Source organism: Arctopsyche grandis, chromosome 2 (assembly GCF_051622035.1).
Source record: "Arctopsyche grandis isolate Sample6627 chromosome 2, ASM5162203v2, whole genome shotgun sequence".
In the NCBI taxonomy this organism is placed as follows: domain Eukaryota; kingdom Metazoa; phylum Arthropoda; class Insecta; order Trichoptera; family Hydropsychidae; genus Arctopsyche; species Arctopsyche grandis.
In genome coordinates, this window is record NC_135356.1 from 3649070 (window position 1) to 3662108 (window position 13039).

The following is a 13039-nucleotide window of genomic DNA, read 5'->3' on the forward strand; positions in this document are numbered from 1 at the left end:
TGTAAAGTTTAATGTAACTATGTATGTAAGGTTTGATAGGAACATCGAAAACAAATCAAAGTTTCTATAAGTTGAATATTATTTTTTTTCGATTCACATAAATTTAATAAAAAAACAAATGAATGATATTAGATTATTTTGCCATGTTTAAACTGTTTATATTACAAATACCGAGCGAAGCCGGGTAAAACCACGTGTAATATTTATATATGTCTAGCTAAGACCCCATTAACCCCATGATTTAATGGGGTCTACGTGACGAGCCAGAATGTTAAATTACAGAAAACACAAATATCGGAAGGCAAAGATCGAAAATCAAAAGATCTTAAGTCGAAAGATCAAAAAAAAAGGGTGCATGGTAAACGGTACATACTCACTTAATTTGCGCGAGCAGGGTACAACAGGAACAAGAGGAACAGGCTTTTCCTCCCGTATTCTGCGCGCGCACATTAATACGGGAGGAAAAGCCTGTTCCTCTTGTTCCTGTTGTATCCTGCTCGCGCAAATTAAGTGAGTATGTACCGTTTACCATGCACCCTTTTTTTTTTGATCTTTCGATCTTTGCCTTCCGATATTTGCGTTTTCTGTAATTTAACATTCTGGCTCGTCACAGAGACCGGATTTAATGTCACGAGCCGCTAATGATGATTTGACAAATTTTAGATAAATAATTTATAAAAAAACTACAAACAAAAGATTTCATATGTGGCTAATTTATTATGTTTATAAAAAAGGAAACTTGATGAAATAATTTCCTTGTCGGAAAAAAAGGACACTTGTCGAAATAATAAGATCGTACAAATAAATAATGACATGAAGAAACGCCTTTCCCAGCTGGAAACCACGAGCACGTGTATGGTGTATGATTCAGTGTGTTTGCGCCTTTAGTTAACACGTCTGGTTAAAAGAGCTAATAGATATTTTCAAATTTATCTCAATCGGAAAATAAATTGAATTTTACAATTTGAAAATCAGAGTTGGAGTCGGAGTTAGATTGCTGGAAAATGTCGAATTTAAAGTCAAAGTTTTTTTAACGGCTCCACATTCTTACTCATTAAATGAGAAAAAACATAATTTAAATTTTTAAAATCTTAAAATTTTGTTTGAAATTTTTCAAATCGGAGTCGAAGTCGTGTTTTTATAACGACACAACCCCGATTCTTACACTTTGTATAAGAAAAAAATTAATTTTTAAATTTTTTAAATCAGAGTCGAAATCAAACTGCGGGAAAATGTTAGACCAGCTGTCCTTTTTTTCATTAAAGGCTCCACAGGCTTGAGCCTTACACATTGTACATATGTATAAGAAAAAATATAACTTGAAATTCTTGAGTCGGAATCGTATTTTTATAACGACTCCACAGCCCTAATTCTTACGCATTGTATAAGAAAAAATATAATTTTAAATTCTTAAAATGGGAGTCGGACTCGGGGTCGTGTTTTTAAAACATCTCCACGAGCCCCGATTTCTACACATTGTATAGGAAAATATATTTGAAAATTTTGAATCGGAGTCGTGTTTTTTACTAGCCTCTTCTATACTTCACTTCAAACAGATAGACAGAATAGCGATATTATGGGTCTGGTTCACGGCATGGAAATTCGAAAGATCGAAAAGTAAATATCGGAAAGCAAAGATCGAAAATCGAAAGATCTTAAGTCGAAAGATCGAAAAGAATGTATGCAAGTGGTTGAAGGAGCGGGTCGACCGAGCCTCGCTTCCGAGCCTAGAGAATTCCGATTTCTACCGAAAATTTGTAGTGCTCCACTAAAAATTTTCAAATATATGAATTGTACATAAATTTTATTGTACATTAATCATCCTTCAAATAGTGGTGACATATGTATGTAGTAGGTAGGAAGGATTTATAGCCAATTTTTAAACGAGAACCGTTTCAACAATGAAATCAGATAAAATTGGCAAACTCTGATAGGAAACCGATCGACCTGGAGCACAATATCCAAGTCTGACCAGCAGCACTACAGATGTACTCAGAAAAATTATTTTCCAATCGAGGTCAGCTCATGGGATCGAACCCGGCGACTCTCGGCGTTAAACAATTGTGCAATTTTTAACGATGCACTTGCCCAGAGAAGTTTTTATCGGACATACATACATACGTCGACCACCAAGCATCAAATACAACTGATGCTAAAATTATTTAGGAATGTCTGTGGACAATCGTTACTTGACAACAATATAACGCCTAGAGCCACTTCTATTATTATAACATCTATCTGCTTCGAATCATTTGTTCGATGACGTCACGGATTTCTACGACCCAACGAACGAAGGTTACATATATACAAAGTCTCTTTCCAAATTATATATTAAGAAGAGTCAATATTTGATAGTTTTTTATCCTGGAATCATTTGACATGTGTATCCCGCACGCCACTGATATATATATATATATACATTCTTTTCGATCTTTCGACTAATTGAGGCAGCGAAATGCAAGGCGATGCGGGGTATATCCTCAATATATCCAATATTTAATCGCCATAGTTCTTTATCAACGCTAAATAAAATAAAATTATATCGCGCGCTCATATTACCATTATTAACCTATGCTTCACCTGTATGGAATAACGCCTCGAATACTAACCTTTCCAAGCTCCAAGTAATACAAAATAAATCCCTAAAAATAATTTATAATACACCCATATATACTAACCTGAAAAAACTGCATGCCAAATATAATATTCCGTTTGTTACAGACATTACTAACAAACTAACCAGTAGATTCTATGACAGAATCACTAATAACCATACTAACACACTTGTGAAGAGTCTCGGTGATTACAACAAAATGTCTATACCCTTCAGGTATAACACACAGATTGCCTAAACACAATCTGCTTTAGGTCATCGACTTTAGAGAGTCTTTAATTAATATTATGTATTAGATGTATTATGAACATTTATAAGGATTGTAAATAGGTTTTTGAGCTCTTTTTCCTATTATGCTTTAGATTAACATTAGAATAATATAATACTGTGATTACTAACCAAATTAAATTAAATTGTAAAATAGAAAATGATCAGTAGATCAGTAGCTATTAAAATAGATATAACATGTATTGTGAACATAATTTCGTAATAATAAAAAGCATTTAAAAATCAAAAAAATATTCATTCAAAGATTTGGATCTACCTATGGCTTGACGATCATAAATAAATCATATCAACAATGTACATGTGTGTGTATGTAGATACATACATACACACATACATACATACATAAATATACTACTGATATTTAAGAAATACTCACTATAATCAAATTGGATAATTGGATAAGAAACGCTAAGCATCACTATACGATTACATAACACATTTTTTATTTTATTTTATTTTATTTTATTTTTACATATATACCAGGAAGGCCTTACAGGTAAATCCCAATGCAAATACAAATACAGCATTTTTATTATAAGTCGTTGAATTGCGAGACACTGAAAAAACTCGCAAATTATCGAGACATCTATGAATTGTACATAAATTTTTATTGTACATCAATCAAATTTTTCAAATAGTGGTGACATAGTAGGTAGGAAGGATTTTTAGCCAATTTTTTTTTCCGGGAACCGTTTCAACAATGAAATCAGAGAAAATTGGCAAACTCTGATAGGAAACGATCAACCTGGAGTCACAAATCCAGGTCTGACCAACAGCATACTCTGAAAAATTCATTTTCATTCAGGGATAGAACCCGGCACCTTCTTGACGGTAAGCAGAAGCTTAACGTCCGAGCTATGCTGCTGGCTAAAAAGCATATAAAGTCTAGCCTTTTAAGCAATTTAATTTATATTTAATATAATAATAATATAATACACAAACACTCACTTATTGAACTGGATCAGTTACTTACTCAATATGACCGAAGATGACCGAATTTCATCTAATAATTATAATATTTTTTTTTTAGAGATGTGGTCTTTGATTAATACAAACAGTAAGATACTTTTAAGAATCCACATTTTTTATTAATAATCCAAGAATAATACAAACTATTCATCTTGGAATAATTTGTAGGTAGAGGTAGAATATGTGTATATGTATGATTATTAACTGACAAAATCAAATCTTTTGACTTAAGATCTTTCGATTTTCGATCTTTGCCTTCCGATATTCGCGTTTTCTGTCATTTAACATTCTGTCTCGTCACGGAGACCGGTGTATTATGGTGCGTACGCACCAAGCCAACGAACGGCCCACAGGCCAACTTTAAAAACCAGTAGCGTACAAAATATCGAAATAAAAATTAAATTTAAAAATTGAAATTAAATATCAAAATTAAAACTATTATTATTATATTAAAATTAAATTCAAGTATCAAAATAAAATTATAATCATTATATTAAAATTAAAATTAAATATTGAAAGTTAAAACAGAACATGCACAATTTAAATAAATTTTCGAGATTGACCTAAAATTAGATCATCAACAATCACATACAGGTAATCCTCGACTTTTGTTTGTCGAAGATGTTTTGACTTACGAAGATACGCACTAAGATCGAAAAAAAAATTAAAGAATTATTATTTTTACTTCCCCGTAATGCGCAGTTACTGAGAATATATCATGTGTTAGTATGGGTGATCCAACGATTTTTGCTAACCCGGGGTGTTGTCGGTCACATCAAACGGATTTTTTTATTCTTCAATTGTTTCTCTCGTCGAAATAAATCAAGTAATCAAATCATTTCAGAGGTAAAATTTATTGGATAATGTGTGATTATTAATTTTATTTCGACGAAAGAAAAAAAACCATTTGACAAATCACCGACATTCGACACCGCGTTTTTTTATGAATTGTTTTTTTTTATCGATCATCCAAGTGGAAATACAGTAACATCTCGTGACGACTTTAACAATATTTTTTTTCGCTCGTACGCAGAGAAATTATAATATTTCTCTAGTTTTAAATGCGGTATCGTCGTAATTCAAAACATTGTTGTAATTCAAAACATCAACGATGATCTAATTTTAGCTCAATCTCGCTCTTTAGCTTGATTTTGATATTTAATTTCAATTTTAAAATTTAATTTTTATTTCGATATTTTGTACGCTACTGCTGGTTAAAAAGTTGGCCCAAAATCGTCGTTGGTTTAGTCCGTAAGCACCATTGATTACATCAATGAGTGGAGCACTACAAATTTTCGCGCTCCGGCTCCGCTCCTGCTCCGCGCAAAAACTCGTTGCTGCACTACTCCGCGCGCTCCTGCTGTAAAATAGTATTCTACAACAGACATTCATAAATGGTTACTTTTACCTCACATACATTCTCCACCGTGTTTGGGATTATGAAATTAAATTCGTTCAATATGTATGTATGTATGTATGTATGTAGTACCTGAAGTTTCCAATTAGACTTTGTCGCGCCAGGATTGGCAGGCCCCGTTCACCTGCAAAATTGATACGGTCGCATTCAGCATTGTGTGGTGCTATGCAGGGTGGTTGTGGTGGTGGTGGTGATAGTGATTCGAGTGGTGTTGGCGGTGGGGGTAAAAGGTAGGCCATGGTGGGGGTTGCAGCATCCGATCAATATAACGGGCGGCGGCCAGACGGAGGGCGAACATTCGTCTGAGTAGCACGCGCCTATATCAGGTATGAAGTCGAATCTCCATCCAACCCCTTTTCACTCCAACCCTTGCTCAAACTAATCGCCTAATCTAAACTACCCCGCCTATTTACAAACCAAACACGAGAAAAAAAAATTCAATCAAATCCTCCCCCATCCACACATCCACACATACATACATATGTTTCATATACCCATTTACAAAAGAAAAAAAAACAGATACACAGTAAGCAAATAAAAATCCAAGTCGAAATTTCGAACATATTGGAACTGATAATTCCAATATAAAATAAAAATATCATTTTATATAATTATTTTTTCATATTCAACTCAATAATTTTTGCTTTGAATTAGTATTAGTATATAATCTTTCAGAAAAGTGTGTGATTTTATTTTGCTTATTATGTATGTATATCAAATTCGCGGCGCATTTTGCGTAGTATCTACATACATATGTATATCTACAATTTTGTATGTATATTTTGCTGCTAATATTCAATGTCGTATGGCGAGTCGAAATATAATGCGAATTTATTTCAGATGTAGTTTGAAAGTGAGTGTTTAAATATTCATTTGATTTTAAATATACGTGATATTTTATCGAAAATCGTATGTATGTATATTAGATTCGTCCGCGCTCTATGCTTGCCGAAATTTTTCATCATTCGTATTTCGCAATATTTCTATATAAAGATTCAAATGGTGAAGGTCTCTCAGTTTGATCAATTTTTTTATTATATACATATACATATATATATATATATATATATATATATATATATATATATATATATATATATATATATATATATATATATATATATATATATATATATATATATATATATATGTATATATTCGGTTTCGCCAGATTGCCAGATGGTATAAATTACAAATAATATAAATGCAAACTTTCATCATATTTATGGAGCCATTGATTCATTTATACATATATGAATTATATGTAAACGTGTATATGCCAAAAAAAAAATCTTATCTTTCGTACTAATTCAATTTATATCGTTTCTATTTGATTCATTATTATTACAAGTAATATCAGTTCTAATTATTATTTCTCAATACTGTCAACCTTTGACAATTTTAATTTATTATCGTAGAAGATTGCTGTTCAAACTATAAATATTTACGTGTATATATATATATATGTATATATATATATATATATATATATATATATATATATATATATATATATATATATATATATATATATATATATATGTGGCGCATTAGGTTCTTTCTGTAATGCCACAATGGTCCAAAACTTTTAAATAAATAAATAAAAAAAATGATATATATATATATATATATATATATATATATATATATATATATATATATATATATATATATATATATATATATGTATATATATATATATATATATATATATATATATATATATATACATATATATAAATATATATATATGGATTTAGCCATGTGTAATTTAATACTATAATATCTATGTACATATGTATTTGTATCGTCGAGTCTAAAGAGCACTCGCAAGCCAAAATGCGTTGTATTTAAATAGCATTGCTGGGCGATTTCTTTTTTCAGTGCGAATTCTTTTACACGTGCTCTTTTTTATTTTCAGCTTAATAAAAAATTGTTTGAAATTCGTCTTCATTTGAACTATTGATCGTCGATCGCCCAAAGATTGTAGATCAATTGGTCGCGGTCTTCATTATTTTCAATCAAATTTAAATTCAATTGTAAAAACGGGATAAAACGCTTCAACAGCAGTCGACCCGTCAACCAAGATACACTCATCAAATCCAATCACGTCGTAACGAGTCGTAAATCACCGTGCAAGACGAAGAGTCGTTGGGACTAAAAGCGATGGGCCAGCTCGCTATTTGTGTCGCTCAATTCGAATTGAATCCAATTGACTGGATCCAGACCTCTATCTAAGCATCAAGCGATAACCCCATAGTCCGGTTGTTGCTCACAATACACAGCCATTTGTTTGCGTATGTGTGGATTTTTTCAATTTTTTAATGCCTTCTGCATTATTTATTTTTTTTCTCTCCTTATCGGAACGTGGGGAATAAAGATAGCCACTGGCAATTGCTATCCTCTCCACATACATATGTATGTACTAATCGCTCGTTGCAGCGCATTTCTCTTTTGCATTATATATTTCTCTACGTATAAATTTATGTCTGTGTGTGTGTGTGTGTGTGTGTGTGTTCGTTGTGACCTATTTGCATTGTTGAACAGGAACAGGAGCATTATCCCTGGTACCGATAACTTGTTGAATTAATCAGACACCAATGTAAATGTACCGTTGTTGTGCATCGTCGTACCCAACTCAATTATTCTAATTTACATATTTATATACCCGAATTTATAATCGGCGAGACTATGATGGGGTAAATGGTAGAATCTGGCCAGATCAAGTTTCTAACGACTATTCTTTGAATGATGTTTTTTTTTTTTTTTCAAAAGCTACCTACATATATTTAGATTTTGGTTGTGAATTTTGATATTGTATAGTTGGTATAATAATTGAAGTTTTTAATGAAATCACCAGAATTAAATTTATTTATTTTATTATAATATACAAAATAGTCAAATTGCTCAGCGTTGCTTGGGTGGTAGAAAGTAGGAATAAAAAAATAAAAAATTATAGTTAATGATTAACATGGGCAAGTGTACCAAATTTGATGGTCCTAAATTGAAACTATTGCCATACGTACATGTATAAAATTAATATTTATATGGTAGATAAAGCAATTTTCTTTGTATCGATTAATCACAGCCAAATTTTAAACATTTATTTTTAGAAAACATTTGACTTTTAAATTACGGAATTTCACTGACTGGTTAGATTAAATATCAGCGTGTACTCGACGATTACAGTTTATCATCAAATTGTTTAATATTTTCCACATTAAATTTACGTAACTAATCTTATAGCGATAGTATATGTATCTACGTACATATATGTACATATTTAAAATCTACTTTCTATATAATCCTGATAATCGCTGCGTCTCGTGTTTTTGATGTTTTGATGAATCGCATACGCCATAAAGACATTTATTATACATATGTAGATGTGCTTGCAATATTTGTTTGTGCTAATGTAATCGAGTCTAAATCTTGTTTCAGGGTTGTAAACACTCTATCGGAGTTCATTTCTACTTTCCAATCAAAGTGTTCAGATACTTAAGGTAGCTTCATATATTATACATACATATGTGTTTTATTATTATTTTTTTTTTTATTATAATTGTGAACTTTGCGTTTATGTTGGACTGTGCGAAAATATATACCTATACATATTCACATTATATTAGAAAATAAACTGATTATTTTTTATCAATGCCTACATCCCAGCATAAAGTCAAGGTTCACCGACTTCTAATGAACTCTATTGTTCCCCACGCATGAAAATATGAAAAATTAAAATCTATAACCGCAAAGCTTTATTAAATAACTTCCAGATGAAGTGGATTGTGTTGGCTTTGTTACTTCTGTCGATCGTATTCACCGTCTCGGGTGATGGTGAAATATGGGAAGACGAAGATCACGGAGAGGTACTTATTCGAAATGAACGGGGAGCAAAAGACAAAGGTAAAGGTAATATGTCTTCATTTAACATGAAATCGAAATTACATTTAATATTTCTAAATATTGTATAATACAATGAAGTTTTCAGTAATAAATAGATATCACGCCTCTGAAATAATTTCGAGTATTCATCATATACATACACATACATATGTACTATATACATGTATATATATATATATATATATATATATATATATATATATATATATATATATATATATATATATATATATATATATATATCAATTTTCAATTTGACTATTCCCAGATGCATGCCGATACAAGAAAGGAGAATGGTCGGAGTGTGATTTCAAATCTAATATGCGTTCAAGAACATTGACCTTAAAGAACGGTGGTGATACATGCGAACCGACGAAACTTATTCAGAAGAAGTGTAAACGAGGTACGTTTTTTTTATTTTCATAGTTATTTCTCCTCTAATTATAGTTTTAAATCATCACATTATTATTAAAATCATCGAAGAGAGGAATACAAAATATAAACATATCTTGAAAACATTCCTCGGGAAGTAAAATCTTGTAAGTATGCCAAAAAATGAACAGTTATTGTGTGGAGTGTTGTAAAATACCAACAATGTGTAAAAATTACATCAATATATGTATCTACCTATAATCAATAAAATTCGATATGCAGCTTGCCGATATGAAAAATCTCCATGGAGTCAATGCAAGGAAAATGGTGAAATGACACGAACAGACATATTAAAAGCAAACAGTGATGCTAGCTGCGAGCCTAATCGCCTTTTAACAAAAAAATGCACTGGAAATAAGCCCGCCAAAAACAACAAAGATAAAGGTATTGCATAATACATATGCATTTGAAATATTGCCAATGGCAGATGGTCACGTAGTAAAATAATGTTCATTGAATTGTTCCAGGTAGTCGACGCAATCGTCAGTAAAAATGATAAAGAGTATTAATCTCATCATGTTTCTAAAATGAAATGAAAATTAATTCAATGTATTTATAGTTTCTGATAACTGCTATCAGTAATATAATTAAATGTATTTCATAGTTTATAAACTACAGTAACAGTATATGTATAAACAAATATATCACATCGCATTACTTCCATATAAATACATAGATGTAATTGCTTCACATATGTAGTTCATTTTACAGTTTTTCATTACTATATTATATTTAACGACTGAAAAATGTACATTGACTGCTTGCATTAAATAACCTACAGTCATTATAATGTTGCCAAATCATTGAATTTTTCACATACCAATAAAATAGATATTCCATTACATATGTAGGTTAACGCTTAATTATCCCCACATTTTATTATATACCAATTGTATAGTTAAGGAAAACGTAGTCAGTTTTGTTTTAAATACGTCATATCGCATTATAGATATGACATTGTATTTACAGTTAATAATCATACATATACACATATTCTACCTCTACCTACAAATTATTCCAAGATGAATAGTTTGTATTATTCTTGGATTATTAATAAAAAATGTGGATTCTTAAAAGTATCTTACTGTTTGTATTAATCAAAGACCACATCTCTAAAAAAAAAAAATATTATAATTATTAGATGAAATTCGGTCATTTTCGGTCATATTGAGTAAGTAACTGATCCAGTTCAATAAGTGAGTGTTTGTGTATTATATTATTATATTAAATATAAAAATTAAATTGGTTAAAAGGCTAGACCTTATATGTGTCACGTAATCGTATAGTGATGCTTAGCGTTTCTTATCCAATTATCCAATTTGATTATAGTGAGTATTTCTTAACTATCAGTAGTATATTTATGTATGTATGTATGTGTGTATGTATGTATCTACGTACACACACATGTACAAGTATGTATGTATATTATTATTATATATTTATATATTAGTATAGTGAAATATAAAATAATAAAATTCCTATATGTCTTTTATTTATTTCTTCACATGATTATTATGCTTCCAGTGATAACTCTGATAAAATATCATAAGATAAGTTATTTGAAAAATTACGATTACAACATTATGATTTTGAGAGTTGGTCAATTAAATAAGATTAAAAAAAACCAATCATCTATCAAGTTTTCGAGGAAAAAAAACCACTTAGCTGGTTGATATGATTTATTTATGATCGTCAAGCCATAGGTAGATCCAAATCTTTGAATGAATATTTTTTTGATTTTTAAATGCTTTTTATTATTACGAAATTATGTTCACAATACATGTTATATCTATTTTAATAGCCACTGATCTACTGATCATTTTCTATTTTACAATTTAATTTAATTTGGTTAGTAATCACAGTATTATATTATTCTAATGTTAATCTAAAGCATAATAGGAAAAAGAGCTCAAAAACCTATTTACAATCCTTATAAATGTTCATAATACATCTAATACATAATATTAATTAAAGACTCACTAAAGTCGATGACCTAAAGCAGATTGTGTTTAGGCAATCTGTGTTTATACCTGAAGGGTATAGACATTTTGTTGTAATCACCGAGACTCTTCACAAGTGTGTTAGTATGGTTATTCGTGATTCTGTCATAGAATCTACTGGTTAGTTTGTTAGTAATGTCTGTAACAAACGGAATATTATATTTTGCATGAATATATATGTGGTAATATATCAACCTTGGTCAATGATTGATAATCCATCATCTAAATTTTTTTTGACTAAGTCTTCAAATCAAGAATATGGACCCAATGTCGTATTTCCACGTGAATCCACACTAGGAAGATATTGTATACCAAAAGTATTCAGTGAAGAAATTGAAAAAATTAAAGAACAGCTTAGTCAAGAACATAGAAGGCAAATATATTTACGTCAGTGTGGATGAAACAATGGACAAATGTGGTAACAATATAGGTAATTATGGAAACTATGAAACATAATTGTGGAGGCTTTACGTGAAAATTCTATTATTAATAAAGCACATTTAATATCACATAAAAAATTATATAAAACGAATTCCGAATAATCGAAAAACTAGTTAAAAATAGTTTATTTGATTTATGGGAACATATAAATGATAAAGTTCTTTCATTGTGCATACAGTTTTAATTTTTCCAAGTTCTCATTTTAACTTTCAAACATGTATTTATACAAAAAATAAGTCCTTAAAATTTATGGTCCAGTGTTTTAGACTCGTTTGCCCAACTTTTTCGATGTATTTCATCGTCAAGTTTGTATATACATACATAAACAAAACGGGTCTACCTCACGGGATCGAAAGTGAAAAGCCCGAAAACGCAAATATCGGAAGGCAAAGATCGAAAATCGAAAGATCTTAAGTCGAAAGATCAAAAAAAAAGGGTGCATGGTAAACGGTTTTATGTATATATAATATATATGAGTGGCATGCGGTGAAATTATCTATCTTTTGTCATACAGCCTTGTTTAATGTGCGAGCTTACTTTAATGTGAACTCACTTAATTTTCGCGAGCATGATATAACAGGAACAAGAGGAACAGGCTTTTCCTCCCGTATTAATGTGCGCGCGCAGAATACGGGAGGAAAAGCCTGTTCCTCTTGTTCCTGTTGTACCCTGCTCGCGCAAATTAAGTGAGTATGTACCGTTTACCATGCACCCTTTTTTATCTTTCGATTTTCGATCTTTGCCTTCCGATATTTGCGTTTTCGGGCGTTTCACATTCGGGCCCGTGAGGTTAGGGTTGCCAGATGGTATCCAAAAGGAGGACATGTCCTTCTTTTCCATGTTTTGTCCTCCCGTCCTCCCTTACCTATTGTAAGTCCTCCTTTTTTCTAAACATCGGGCGGGACTGGCGTAACATAATTCCGTTCTGGAAATTTCAAAGATACTTCTATCCGTACTTCATATGCTTCGTAA

General features: G+C 30.9%; 1 protein-coding gene across 2 annotated transcripts; it reads left to right on the forward strand.

Annotated features, from left to right (window-relative positions):
- Nucleotides 1-5520: 5520 nt before the first annotated feature.
- LOC143922880 (uncharacterized) lies at nt 5521-10740 on the forward strand. 2 transcript variants are annotated; one of them, XM_077446270.1, is made up of 6 exons: nt 5521-5614; nt 8730-8791; nt 9065-9200; nt 9463-9597; nt 9849-10010; nt 10094-10740. In XM_077446270.1, exons 3-6 carry the CDS (start codon nt 9065-9067, stop codon nt 10114-10116), a joined length of 456 nt encoding a protein of 151 aa, XP_077302396.1. In that variant the 5' UTR covers nt 5521-5614; nt 8730-8791; the 3' UTR covers nt 10117-10740. The 2 variants fall into 2 exon arrangements, with proteins under 2 accessions (XP_077302396.1, XP_077302397.1); XM_077446271.1 differs by having other exon boundaries at nt 5551-5614; nt 9065-9194.
- Nucleotides 10741-13039: the final 2299 nt, after the last annotated feature.